At 36.4% G+C, this 15,183-nt stretch overlaps 1 protein-coding gene across 1 annotated transcript; it reads left to right on the forward strand.

Annotated features, from left to right (window-relative positions):
• The first annotated feature begins 575 nt into the window (after positions 1-575).
• On the forward strand, positions 576-9,205 carry LOC145995063 (opsin, ultraviolet-sensitive-like). The gene is made up of 4 exons (XM_083131595.1): positions 576-799; positions 6,316-6,446; positions 7,923-8,665; positions 8,705-9,205. Exons 1-4 carry the CDS (start codon positions 576-578, stop codon positions 9,203-9,205), a joined length of 1,599 nt encoding a protein of 532 aa, XP_082987721.1.
• Positions 9,206-15,183: the final 5,978 nt, after the last annotated feature.

The following is a 15,183-nucleotide window of genomic DNA, read 5'->3' on the forward strand; positions in this document are numbered from 1 at the left end:
TAAAATATCTCAATCAAACTCAGTACTTTTAAAAATTACATAACAGTGATTGTATCGATCCTGTGTTGTTTTTAGTTTCCGTGATATTGCAGACCTTTCTTCCTAACAATATCCTCGATGGTATTACATTTGAAGATCGGCCATTCGATTGCTTTCAACATTATTAATTTCTTACGTAACCTTCCGTTTAAACAGGATTTTATTTAGCTCGTAGCTCCCCCGTCCTTTTCCGGGACAGAAACAATCTTCAGAAATTCAAGTGCAAGTTGGGAGCGTCTTTCGTGCACGTGGACTTCCATTCCTCTGGCTTCGGAATGGATTTCAGAATGATTTTACTCGGCGCCATATTGCCGTATTTGGACTATATGTATACTGAAGCTCAGAATAACGAAGCCGTTGTTAATATTGGTGTCCTCAATACCACAAATATAGATTATTATGAGTATAGTTCGACTTCAGAGGAGAACTTGGATCTTTCATCTTTCCATTCCCTAGAATCCGCTGTTTCTCCAGTATTTCCTACGAACTATTCTGCTTTTCTCAACAAATCAGGAGAAATATGGAACGACACTGAAATGAACATTAATCAACTGATTTCGTCTTTCAAGACTAAATATCCAGTTCTGCTTTGGTGCACAAGAGGTCTTTTTGATGAAGATTACTTGCTTCTTATTAATAAGCATTGGCTTAGATTTGATCCACCTAACCCAACGTCGCATTATGTACTTGCTGCTTTATACATCGCCATATTTATCATCGGTGTCTCTGGCAACTTTCTGGTTATCTTCATGTTTATCAGGTAAGAATGGACTTCTTTTTTAAAAAATATAGCTATAATTGTTAATTTGATAATTATATTCGTGTCTTATAGTGTCATGAATTGATCTTTTAATGATAGGAATGGATCCATGATCAATATTTATTCGGGAGTCGACCCTCGAAACTAGATGCTATAAAACAGAACGATCCATTGAAATGTAGACCGCCGCATCAGGGTTTGCGCTATCGGCAAACGAGGTGATCACGGCCGTATGGCGGCTCTGTAGACTGTCCGTGTATCAAGCGCGCAAGTTTCCGTAACTAGTTTAAAGAGTGGTTTATTTACTTACCAATTTATGAAATAATGTGTACTTATATGTAAACCATGGGATACTGAATACAATTTCATTACTGAGTGCAATTTCTTGTTCTGTCCCATGCTGCATAAAAGTATTCTAGTTTTCGATCTAGCATCAGGTCTCATAATAATCAGCAGTATTTAATTTTCATGTGGGAAAGTTATAATTGCACTTCTGGCAATGATTTATCCAAAATTTTCCTCAACATCCCCTAAATTTTTCACGAAATCCTAGGTTATGCATATTTTGGCTCTAAATTTACCCTTACCCCTACTCCAAAATGGAATATTCTGGATACACTCATGATTACTAGTATTTTAAATTTTGTGAGGAAATATTGGAGTCAAAGCTTGTATTAAGCCCACTTTATGCAAACATATGCTAATCGGGACAGGACCTACAATTGAAAGTGGGATTCGAACCACTATGTGCCTCCACTGAGGTATCGAATTCGGTACCCCTTGAATACAAGGCAACAGTGCCATCACTACCCCATCGGGGAGGCCTCGAAATGAATGGAAAATCTGCAACTTTAAGTTATACAAATATCTAGTTAAGAATAGTTTGTAATATTTAATAAATGTACTTAATAATATAATTTGTTGCCATTGATATTTTAAGGACGCAATTTGAATTGAATTTCATTAGGCGGAACACGATTAACACTTTTATAGGTATACAAATGTAGAAAATTAAATTACATAAATATTAAGGCCCTCTTCTATGTTTTACTCAATTCGAACACACACGCACACACAGAGACACACACAGAGAGAGAGAGAGAGAGAGAGAGAGAGATATAGATTTGATTGATTGAATTAGTCGCTTTTCTCCACTTTTGCCTAATCGCGACGATGGGGATGAGTGATGAAATTGTTGAAAATACATTCAAAAGAATACCCATGACCAGTCTGGATTCAAACCTGGAACTTCTGGTGTCGTAGCGCGCTGTGATAACCACTTCACCACAAAGACAGAGAGAGAGAGAGAGAGAGAGAAATAGAGAGAGTGAGAGTGAGGGATGACGCCAGCCTAACACAAGGTTCGAACCTAAGACCTTTGACTTCATGAGTGCTCGTCGAAACACTCCGCTTTTGTGGTTGGCCCGAAAAAATGACCCAATATAAGAATTGCTAATTAAAATAACATAAAACTAGAAATGGGAGAAAGTTACACGCAAGAAAAGCAGAAATAACACTTTATAATGAAATTAATTCCTGTAACATTAAACAGCGTTACAAGTGTACGTATAGTTAACTGTTAATATTACATAACGAAACTACTTAATGCTCTCGTAACATGAAACTTCCTCAGAAAGAAAACAATGTAAAAGGCTGTGCATTACAATGAAAGTACCTCAAGGTTAGATTATGAAAAGTCGAAGTACACTCAAATTATGCAACAAAAATCCAATCAATCATTGTCTTCAATTCTGTTTAGTGTAACCCTGCTGTTGAAATAATTGAAAAGAAACGCCATGTCACGCAATACACGCGTGCTGAGCATTACGAAACTAAGATGCAAGAAATAATGGTAATTCTGTAATAAATTGATCGATGTATTAAAGAAAGACACGATATTTTTTTCCCCGAATAAACTCTTCGATGTATTAAAGAAAGACACGATATTTTTTTCCCCCGAATAAACTCTTCCATGCATAGGAATAAATTGGTATCGAATTTGCAGAAGTTTATGTAGTATAGAAGCTGTGTCTTCTTTTGTGCATAGTTTTTGGTTGTGGTGGAAACCTAAGCCTGGGTTTGCTAACATGTTTCAACATACAAGTCTATAGCATCGTGGGCGTTCTCAGAAAATTTTCTCAGGCAGGTCGAAATATGTAAAATGAAAATGTGTTTTGAAGATGGACGTATTTTGGAAAAAAAAAAAAGAAGTTTTCTTTAAACGAAATCGTAAAGTAGAAATGTCTTGAGAGAGGTGGGAGGACGAATGAAAATAAGAGGTTCGAATAAGAGAAAAACGGAAAGAGAATTGTGTGTGTGATAGAGAGAGAGAGAGAGAGAGAGAGAGAGAGAGAGAGAGAGAGAGAGAGAGAGAGAGAGAGATAGAGAGAGAGAGAAAGCGGCTCGAAAGAGAGAGAAAAGCGGCTCGGAAGAGAGAAAGAATGGAGAATATAATGAAGCGAAAGAGAGAGAGAGAGAGAGATTTGATTTTGATTTCATATTTTGCCACTTTTGGCTAATGAGAATGAGTTCAATATGATGAAATTGATGAACACACCCTCACAAAGATCAACCATTCCAAGTCGAGATTCGAACCCGAGACCCCTGGCGCCGTAGCGCGCTGTGATAACCACTTCGCCACGGAGTTCGGCAAACACACACGCCAGGGAGAGGCGGCAAAGAAGAAAGGAAAAGATTTCGAAAGAGAGAGAGAGAGAGAAAATGGAAAGAAGCGATGGAAATAAGAGGAGAGTGAGAGAGAGAGAGAGAGAGAGAGAGAGAGAGAGAGAGAGAGAGAAGTAACTCGTTTATGAAAGAGAGTTAGAGACAGGAAGAAAAATTAAGAGAAAGTAACAAAGAGAGAGAGAAGGAGACAGATAAGAAAATAATCTGGGAAAAGAGAAAGAAAGAAAAATAGAGAGAGAGAGAGAGAGAGAGAGAGAGAGAAAATGGAAGAGGAAAGGTGATAAGATTATACCAACAAGGGAGAGGGAAAGTTGTACTGTTATTTGAATGCCCATCACATCTCATCGACAAGAGGTGTCAACGAGTAAAACGTTACTATATGTTTTGTGAAAGTCTGTTGTTGCATTGTACCTTGTACTTTTAACCCTAATTGTAAACATATGTAATGTTACAATCATGAATCAAGGACGTATTTATAGGGGACCGGGCCCCTCCGAAAGACTTACTAAGTACAAAAATTAAATAATGAAAATTATAAAATAATAATAATTAAAATTAAATAGTGAAAATATACTTGTTGTTAATCGAGGATTATTTATTTCTGCCAAACGAATTGGAAGGCAAGGATTATAATATTGTGATCATACGACTTTGAATGGCAGTACCAAAGAAGATTCATGCAAGATTTATTACTACTTATAATAACATGCATAAAATATTACCAGGAACTTTACTTTTCGTCAACTGGATCTAACATCCTTTTTTGATATTCAATAAATATTTAATTCTTTATCTATTTGACATTCATTTCCTTGCCAGGGCAGTTTTTATTTTATTTCTTTAGAAATTTTGCCGACCTTCACTACACGTAAGCTAGATAATTAATAGATGCCGTTATATTGCTATCCTTATACCGTGTTTTTACCTATTCACGTAATAAAAATATAGTATTAATTAATTTGAATATTTTAATTAATACTATTTTAATTAATTTAATATAATTATTATTTTAATTTAAAGATGATTATTATTATTATTATTATTATTATTATTATGAGATACTTAGTTCGGACCCCACCCGTGTATGTCTAGATACGTTACAACATGTTACAACAAACTTCCAAAAGGACAACATTTCACGTCCCAACTTACAATTTGTTGGAAATAAAAGAGTGGGAATTAGTAGAAGATTGTTTATCTAAATTTGATCTTTTTATCCTGTTTCGATGAACATAAAACTAATGTGATGATAACGTTCTCAGCTAGACATTTCAACATTAAATTGGACATTATTCTTAATTCTTCAAATTTTTGACGTTAGCAGCTTATCTGGTAGTGGTAGATAAAGGGCGAGAACGATACTTGTGAAGTTGTGAAGGATCAAGGTTGAAAGGACCGACCTTGGCGAAATCTCTTTAACTGGAGCAAATGAAACGTATGTTTTCATGGTTAAATATAGATAATTTTCACTTTTTCATTATACCTGTTTGAACACATAAAAAAGGTCTGGTGGATATTTTGTAGTTTTACGAAACAAGATAGAGGTAAGAACGTATGACATCATAAACGTACTTGATTTGCAATTATAGAGAAATAGATAAAACATTGTATCATCGAAGTAATACTACTTTAAAAAATAATCAATGAACTTGAATGCAAAATTCGAAATCTTGAATGCGATTCAAGTAGAAGTGTGCGAGACTGGATCAAGACGGAAAATAAGTAATCCAGGCTTTCGAGTCGCGAAATGTTTGCCATTTTCATAGTTGGGAAATTTTCGACGAGGAAAAAACTAAGAATTTCCAGTCACTGGGAAAATCTCGAAATCTACACGCTATTTCTCCCTGAAGTGATTGTTCTTCAATTTCTGGAATGCAATGTGGAAATGTTCCAACAAAATTTTAACACGGCGTCGAGAAAATTTTGAGAATCAACCACTTTAAATACACTACAATTCTAAATTTCCCGACTGTTCGAGAACCCAAAACAATGTGGAAGTCGTTTCCCGAAGGTGGGATAAGGACGAGATGTCCCCCAGATCCGATAACGACTCCCTACTTAAAGCAAGAGCTAATTCTCTTAAATTTTCCTTGATTATATTTTTCACAATTGGTGCCCAAACTGCAGGACATTCACGATTTATTTCAAATTCCTTAAAGTCTAAAAATGTATGACATGTTCGGGAAAAAGAGACCGTCTGGTAGTACTACTTACATGGATTTTATATATTTTATTTTCATTAGGCCATATGGGACACCAAGTAAATATTTACAGTCATGTTGTGACAATTAGTTATTTGAACATAATAATAATAATAATAATAATAATAATAATAATAATAACAACAACAACACTAAGAATTCGACTTGATATAGGGATATCAGTAAATTTTTCGCACAATCAGTATTCCCCTTAACCCCTCCAAATTTTTCGCAACACTTTCCTAAACGTCTTCACGAAAGTCCAATATGGTCTTTTTGGTACTAAACTGACATTATAGACGCTCTACAGCGACCTTACCCCCCTTCCTCCGCACTCAGATAGAAAATCGCAGATAATCCTCCAGAGAGGTGCTATGCGACTGACTTTTCAGAGCCTCACTCGGTGCCGCGAGATTATAGAGTTGTCTGGTCAATCATCCTTTCCGTATTTGGGATCATCTGGAGTCCACTGACCATATTCCTAAATAATTCGGTACTAGCTGCTCCTACATTTATAATGTGTTATTTTGTTCTAACAATTAATTTCATTCTGTTCACTTACTCACAAATGAATTTACTTACACCTAAATCTTGGTGTAATATTATAAAAAAATATTTTACTTCTTACAGATGCAAATCTTTGAGGACTTCCGCCAATATCCTTGTAATGAATCTTGCCATAAGTGACTTCTTCATGATTGTCAAAACTCCTATCTTTGTTTACAACAGTATTCTGCGAGGCCCGGCTTTAGGAAGCGTAGGTAGGTCTTTAATAGTTAGAAGCTAATGTTTATATGAATTACCAACGATAATAACAAAAAGCGTATTAACATTTACATCTACCTTCATATGCCGGGCGATTCAAAAGGTTGTGCACAAGTGAAGGAGCGCACATAGAGATCGAAATATAACTATTTTACAATAAAAACGCGGAATGAGAGTATATTCTAAGTCAGAACGGGGCTGTGAAGATCGGGAACCATATGACTCCATCAGGTAAGGTTCGACCACATGATCGTCGATAAAACCTGCTCATACGTTCACTCTTCACTGCACATTTCTGTCGTGCTATTCGAATACAACATGGAGATTGTGATCGATTCACACATATCTGTTTCTGTTACAACAATTGTGAATGATCCGTGAACTGAAACAATTGGAACATTCGCACAATTCCCATGCTACATTAGAACATTCCACCAACAGAGGTTTGCGGTGCCTTTTGAATCGTCCGATATAAATTATCAGTAGAGTTAAGTCCTCTTGTTACCTTTTGGCTTTCTGTGAATATATTTTCAGGTTCTTTGAAACACATTTCTAGATTTTAAATTTTCATGTTAAATAAGAAACAATTTGAACGAAAGGAAATTGCATGATGTGTTTACCTATTTTGTATTTGCTAAAACAAAATATGGTGAAATAAGTCTCCTCGGTGACGAAGTAATTGTCTCACAATCTCCTCCTCCAAGGTTATGAACGCCACGGGTCCCTGGTTCGAATCCCGCTCGGCCTTGGTTTTTTGTGAATGTCCATTCATCAATTGCATAATTTCATCACTCATCCCCATCTTCGCAAATTAGCCAAGGGGCACAAAACGCGAAGTAAAATAAACTACATCAATCAATCCAAGGTTATGGTGTGAGTGTATATCCTCTATGAGTGTCTAATATATGTCCATCATCAAATTCTTGCATCATTCATTCCTATCTTCGATATTAAACTAAGGAGTGAGAAATGCGACGTAAAATAAGAGAAATTGAAATACTATAGATGAAATATTTTGATACGCAGAATAATGTATCTTCTTTAAAATACCAGGACTTAGTAGCTACATAATTTTCTATATTTGATTCATTATTACACATTGCGCTTTTGAAACAATCATAGATAATACACAGTTTCCATCACTTTTTTTTGTACTAGATGCAAATTTTATGGAGTTTATGTGCACTTTGTATTATTTGAGCGAATTAGCACTGTTCTTGTATTTGTATGGATATTGTAAATACCAAATCGGTAAGTTCTGTCAAAAAATGATATAACTATTGTTGTACTAAATACGAAGTTTCATTTATTCTACCACATTATGATTCAAGATCATTCAAAGTTTGTTCCTATCATTTGGCATTTAGTACGATTTATTGGTGTTTCCCAAAGAGCTTTATATATATATATTGGATTTCAATTTTACTCTTCTGTATAATTATATTAGTTTATTTTTTAAAAATATTTTTCAGGTTGCCAAGTTTATGGTTTTGTTGGTGGATTGACTGGGACTGTATCTATCACTACCTTATCAGCGATTGCATTGGACAGATATTTCGTTATAACATATCCTTTGAACCCTCTCAAAAGCATAACGAAAATTAGAGCCAAGTTTTATGTGTTGAGTGTGTGGTGTTATGGCTTACTGTTTTCATCACTTCCGTTGTTTGGAATTAACAAGTATGTACCTGAAGGCTATTTAACTAGCTGCAGTTTCGATTACTTGTCCGGAGAATACAACGACAAACTTTTCATATTCGTTTTCTTCGTCGCTGCTTGGTGTGTGCCGTTTTCTATTATTGCATTCTGTTACATTAACATTTGTCTCATTGTAATCAAAGCTAATAACATGAAGCCTGTTAATTCTCAAGAGTCTTCCAGACACTTCAAGGAAAACGAGAAGAGAAAACGAGAAGTCAAATTAGGCCTAATCGTTATAGGTGTTGTTAGCTTATGGTTTGTTTCGTGGACACCTTACGCTGTAGTTGCTCTGCTGGGTATGTTTGGCCAAAATCAACTAGTAACTCCTCTGCTAACAATGATACCAGCACTCTTTTGCAAGACAGCTAGTTGCATAGATCCCTTCGTTTATGCCGTGTGTCATCCTCGCTTTCGGTACGAGCTCAAAGCACTCTTTCCATGTTTTATGACAAGAAGTCAGCTTGTCATGACCCGTGCTGCCATCTCTTTCAGGTCGTCAAACTTGCGAAACACGGTTGTATGTGAATCAATCGAAAGGAATGGAATAATAAAGAAGCACTTGCAAGGCACAGTAAAGGCAGATATCGTAGCATTAGATTCAGAAGAAGAAGAGGAGGAGATTGTAATGTTGGCTTTGAAAACAACAGTTGTCTCCAAGACAGAGGCGAATGATTCGAAACTGAGAAATCTCACCGAATCAGATAGCAGCATATCAACTCAGGATGAGGACAATGTGTCTCGAAAGTCAAACGTGTCCGTTTTGAAAATGAATGAACATTCTACAGATGTCAACAGGACTAACACCGAAAACGAGTCTTCAGCGATGTTTTCAAGAATCTTCCAAGAGCAAGAAAACTGGAAGGATAAAGATTTATTTGGGTTGGAAGAGATTCGCAGAAGCTTTCCGCTGCTAGGACATAGAGCTCAAGTTTCCACTGTTCAGAAAAGTTCAAACACACTTGCAAGACATATTTTAACTCGATCCAGCTTGCACGTTAAATCGAAGATGAAACATGTTAGACAAGAGATAATGACCGAACGTGAATCAATGTAGTTAGTGCAATGATATGGATTAAGAGCCCTACCGGAGAATGTAAAATGACAGAACTATTGACATAGAATAGAAAAACAATTTCTGTTTTGCAAGGGTTGTCGTCACAGCGTCCGGGTAGGCTCGTCCTTAGAGGAAAGACACACAAAAGTCGTTCAATATTAACATAACCAAATCGAGACAAGTCTGTCTAGAAAATAGACATTGAAAACAAGCTGTTTGAAAAATGTAAGTAAAACAAATTCACTTTAATACTAGACTTCTTGAGACACTCCAAGCGGATAGGAACCATGAACCAGATTATTTATAAGTAAGTCGTACATTTTGTTTATGATAATTGCAAATACATGTAGCACAGGGTGCGAAATCATTTAAGACTGGTGGGGGGGAAAGATCTTAATCTACAAATCCCCTCCCCCACAAACATACATATAAATTATACCATATACATATTTATAATGTTATTAAAAGTAAAAATAAATTACTAAATTAGTAATTAAAAATAGTATTATTATTAATTACACACAAAGAAATAAATTTGTTACTTTTATGTATATCAGATATTATAAAGTAGCAAACTACTTCCTTTACTAACTGGATAAAGATGTTAATAACTTATGAAATAGTTAAAGTGGTTTTATTATGTGTAAGTTTTTTTAGTTTTTGTTTTATGTTAATATAAATCAATTAGATTTCATAGTTATTTTTGTCTTGCATTCTTGTTTTACTATTTTGTGCATTTTGATGTAGATTTGGTAATGATCTCTTGAGAGAGAGAAAGCATTCAACACTCGCAACCACACTAAATTGTGTATGTTTTCGATATTATTCTTAGTAAAGTATATTTGAAATTAAAGGTAATGCTTATCTTTTGTTTGTTGTAACAACCCCCCCGGAAATTTTTGGTGGTGGGGATTTTTGAGGCGAAGATTGTTGGTGGGGGAAATCCCCCGTCCCCCACCAGGATTTCGCACCCTGATGTAGCAAATTGTGCGCCCGATGACGCAGGGGTAGCGTCGTCGACTTGTAATCAAGGGGTCCCGGGTTCGATACCCGGTGGAGATACTTAGTAGTTCGGATCCCACTTTAAACTGTAGGTCCAGTCCCGATTACTACTGTGCACAAAGTGGACTTAAAACACCAACTCAATCAATCAATCATGTAGCAAATTGTGAACCTGTGCTTCGTGTTTGCGCACACACACATATATACGTATATTCAGGATTACTTATACATATTTTTTTCGAGAACTCATGGCGTCAAAACTAGGTGTCCGACAGGAAAAAGACATCCAGAGAAAGTTTTTTGCCTTATGATTTCCATATTCTATAACACACTACCAAACCAAAGGCTCTGAGTTGGAATAAATTGTGCAGGTAATATCCTGTATCTTTCCATCTAATTTCTCCTTCTGGTTAATGAAACAAACATCACAAAGTAATATCAAATGAAATCAACTCTTCCTTTTGCATAAGAACTTACTTTGCAAAGCTGAAACGACAGTAAGTCAGGGGTTCGCAGTTTGGAGAAGTCAAGGGAAAATTGCTGTTGTTGCGGAATCATTACAACACATCCTAAAACTCCCATATAGGGCCTCCCAGATGGCGCAGTGGTAGCGTCCTCGCCTTGTAATCAAGGGGTCCCGGGTTCGATACCCGGTGGAGGCACAAGTGGTTCGGATTCCACTTTAAACTGTAGGTCCAGTCCCGATTAGCCTTACTGTGCATAAAGTGGACTTAAAACACCAACTCAAACTAAAACTCCCATAATCACTATTCCTTTTTGGCAGACAAGCCAGATTATGGTAAAATGGTTAATATCACTAACATTTACCAAACACACATTTTTTTAATTCCTCAAAACGTTAAATAATAATTATTTTATCTTAATTATCTAAATACTACCTTTTCCTGATCTAATGCCACTGACCAGTTTCAGTAGAGGTCTCTACATATTTTTTTCAGAGGGCCCAAGGATGGACAAAAATTTTCAAGTGGAATCTTTTGGTGACCATAGCTACTAAGATGTTATTTTTTCTTTTTTTCTCTCCTTGCTCTTCTTTCCTCTCTCTTGCACACTCTATTACTCTATCACTTTCTTTGTTTTCAATTTCTTCCTTCCTTTTTCTCCTTTTCCTTGTATTTTTCAATGATGTTTTACATTGTTAAAAATAACAATAATAATAATAATTAATGTGTATTATCATATAGGCCCATGTTTGCAGTTGTTTATAATTGTTATTTCTTCTGTACTTATGTATTTGGTTGTATAAGTATTGAGTTTCTTTTTGTTGTATTCTTGCATCTTAAAAATAAAGTAAAAATATTGTAATATTGTGTAAATATACTTGAGTAAATGTAAAATATTTATATGAGTCTATTTATTATACTATAGTAAAATACCTATCAACGTGTCTTGAACATTTTCCTCTTTAATGTAGCAACTGTATAACATATATGACTAAATATAAATTTATCTTGGGTTGATTGAATTCTTTCACACACAAAACCCTGTATCTATTAGATATGCGTCTGAAATTGCAACATGTTGATGAAAATGGATGTGTACCAATGAGAATATATACTATCGTAGACCCAACGAGTACTATAGAGTGACTGAGGACTCTGACATTGGTTTCTGCCATGGTAGAAGGTTTTCTTTTTGCTGAGGGAAATTGATCTGCGTCCGCCATGGCACGAACACCCAAAACGATGTCATACTCTGTACAGGATATCAGAATTTATAATTTTTTTTTTGTTTAAAAATTCATTTTATTATGGAATAGTTGATATGTCTGTTTTGTGGGTTACAAGCGAGCGTGTTAGTTGTAGTTAGTTAGACGGCTTCCCATACCGTCCTCGAAAATCGGGCCTAACCACTAAAATTTATCCCAACAGGAAACCGAACACGAGATCTTTTCGCACAGGAAGTAACGTGCTAAACGGGACTGGCCGTACAGTTTAAACTGTGATCCGAACTGATCCCGGAACCCGAACTTCGAACCCCTTGACTACAGGGCGATTGTTCGACCACAAGGAAAAAAACCTTCCGTCAAAAGCGTTCGCGCATCTTCCCTGCCGTTGTCCGTGCTCACGGCAGTGTTGCCAGGTCAGACTTGAAAAAATCAGGAGATTGTTCCATGAGAAACCAGAAGATCTGCTACAATATCCAATGATCTAATAGTAGCGGATAAACGACGTTTTTTTGGGAGGAGAGGCATAGGCGTGCGCACTTTGGGGCAAGGGAACGTCCGCAGATTCTTTCCATCGAGGGGGAAACAATGTGTTTTTTTTGTTTGTTTTTAACAGGTCGGTAAACTAGGCATATTAACCCGTAATAGCGTTGCCCTCTCAGAAAACACCACTTGAGTTTGAAATTACCACGTTCCTATTATAATAATGGATGTAAATTACTGTGACTGAAATCGACTCATAGGTCTGAAATAGGTAATATGTACTTTTACGTCAACATTCATTTTCCAGAAGGGAAAGGAACGATATAGGTTGTGAATAACCTAGAGTCGCCAAGCAAAGGGTCCCCTGCTGCAGTGGCGCGCGTTGTTTAAGGTGTAACCGTCAGGGAGAATTCACACCGAAGAAACACGCAGCACGCGACACGAAACATGCAACATGGGACATGAAACACGCGACACGAGTGTTTCACACCGAAGAAACAAGATGCACGCGGCAAGCGACACTTGGTTTCTTTGCTCAGTCTTGCATGATGGTACCGATATAATTGCATTAATCAGTTTATTAGTCACCCGAAAAGAACGTAACAAGAGACATTATTACATGTAAACTGCGTTGTAAAATTTGTGCAAGTTATTGAAACTTGGGAGAAGCATGTTGTGCACGAGAAAACTGAGAAATAATATGCACTGAAATCAAACTGTATACGCTAGACTTTTAAGCCTGAATAAAGCGAATACCTAAACACTAGAGAAATGGTTCTCAACCTTCTTGAAACCATGTCACGGTATTTTTTTTAAGTCAATGCCCTTAGCCGAAGAATATTCCTCGTAAATCTTTACAGTATTGAAGATTTTATGCATGAATTAACATGTACCTATGAAATTAAATATTGATAAATAAATTCTGGCATAATCATAAGAGTAATAATAGTTTGATTACGTGTGTATATTTGTTAACAAATATAAAAATTTGGAAGACAAAGTGGTAACGTCGTCACCTTATAATTAACTGATCCCGCGTTCGATAACCGGGGAGGCACCGGGCAGATCCAGTTCTGATTAGTCTATTTGTGCATAAAATGGACTTAAAAAACGAAAAGTCACAACTCAAATATGATATTGGGATTATGATAGTTGTCAACCAGTTTCAGCAGAACATTTCGGTGCTCAGTATAGTTGATACGAGGGCACAGTATCGGGTCGCGGCCCGGTGGTTGAAAAACAATGCACTAGAGTACTTTACCATGTTGACTAATATAGTTTGGACTAAAGTGCCTCCATAAGCTGACTTTTTCAAATAAAAGCAATCAGGTAGATGGCAAAAACACGGCCTCTTTTCACGATGTTGAAGGCAAATTACAGCCGATAGATAACTGCATAAAAAAAACTTGATAAAGCGAAATGAACGTTGTGTTTAAATCTTAAAACATTGTTAAAACATTGTACATATCGATACATTCGCTGCACATGCGCGCAACACAATGCACGGTATTGAGAAAACGGCACAGTCCGAGAGGCACGTAAGCGACACGCGACACGTGCATCTTGACGTGTCTCTTCGGTTCGAAAGGTTCCATTCATTACTGAGTGTTGGCTTCCAAGCGACACGTGTTTCGTGTTGCATGTCGCGTGTTTCTTCGGTGTGAATTCTCCCTCACAGATACTTTTATAACAATCAGTGGCGAAGCTAAGCCGTAAATACTGGGTAGGCTGAAAAATCTGCTTATTTTATTTATACAGCAGGTCCATGCGTCGATTCTTGTTGGTCGCAAAAGTATCAATTACTCTTTCCTTGAAGCCTTAATCAATAGAAAGTTCTTAACCAGTTTTTTTTCAATGGATATTGTACTGAGAGAACTTAATCTTTCATTTTTCATTGAATTACGGAGATAATTTTTTACTCTCTTGAGGGTCCTCATACTTCTTTCGGAGGAAGCTGTTGTAACAGGGAATGTCAAGACCAACTTGATAAGTTGTGTTACTTCTTTGTAGATTGTTTGAAGATCATTGCTAACTATGAATTTTAGAAGGTCTGCAGGAGGTAAATGCTTTTCTTCATCAGCATAGATATTCTTTAAATCATTTTCTAATCGTTCTTTGTTGAAAAATGGATATGTGGACAGAAGGTTACTTAATTTCATTACAGGAAAATGTAGTTTATATTCCCCAAAGCTATTTTGGTCTACCAATTCAACAAATTTTATCTTTTCAAGATCTCCAAAACGTATTTCCAGTTGTACAGTCAGTGTGTCCAAGATTTCAGGTTAAGCATCTGAGAGCCACGAAGTCTTGTTCACTTACATTTATTTTACTGCAAATCATATTAGAGTTTTCAACACATAATTTCACAGTATTATATTTTTATAACATCAATACACTATGTGACACACACACAAACACACGCGCGCATGCACTTGAAGTAAATTAACATTCAACAATGCAGCGCGTGAATGACGCACTCTGCACAAGAAGACTAAGCTGCTCGTCAAGTCAACCTTGCAGCAGGTTTTATGTATCAATCCGCGCGAGAACTGAGCTCAGAATCTTCCGTGCCAGTCTTTCCTCAACCGCCGAACTGCTTACATCGCAGACACTGAGAAAATCCACAGTATTGCCAACCGCACAACACATCAAAACCCGCATGCATGTCAAGTGGAATGTATTTTTGCTTCTCTTTGTCTCCTGAAACATAAAATTTTAAAAGTACTTTCTGCGCATAGATTATTTAATAAATGTGTCATTACTTAATATAAATGCGAAATATCTTCGAAACATGAGAGCGTGTGTG

The sequence above is a fragment of the Lepisma saccharinum genome, chromosome 11 (assembly GCF_977018435.1).
Source record: "Lepisma saccharinum chromosome 11, izLepSacc3.1, whole genome shotgun sequence".
In the NCBI taxonomy this organism is placed as follows: domain Eukaryota; kingdom Metazoa; phylum Arthropoda; class Insecta; order Zygentoma; family Lepismatidae; genus Lepisma; species Lepisma saccharinum.

Excerpts from the sequence above, each read along its gene's own strand:
- LOC145995063 (XM_083131595.1), top strand. The coding sequence starts at position 576 with ATGAACATTAATCAACTGATTTCGTCTTTCAAGACTAAATATCCAGTT. Across the intron at positions 800-6,315 it reads GTTATCTTCATGTTTATCAG|ATGCAAATCTTTGAGGACTT; the intron begins GTAAGAATGGAC and ends TACTTCTTACAG. Across the intron at positions 8,666-8,704 it reads CGTCAAACTTGCGAAACACG|AAGCACTTGCAAGGCACAGT; the intron begins GTTGTATGTGAA and ends GGAATAATAAAG.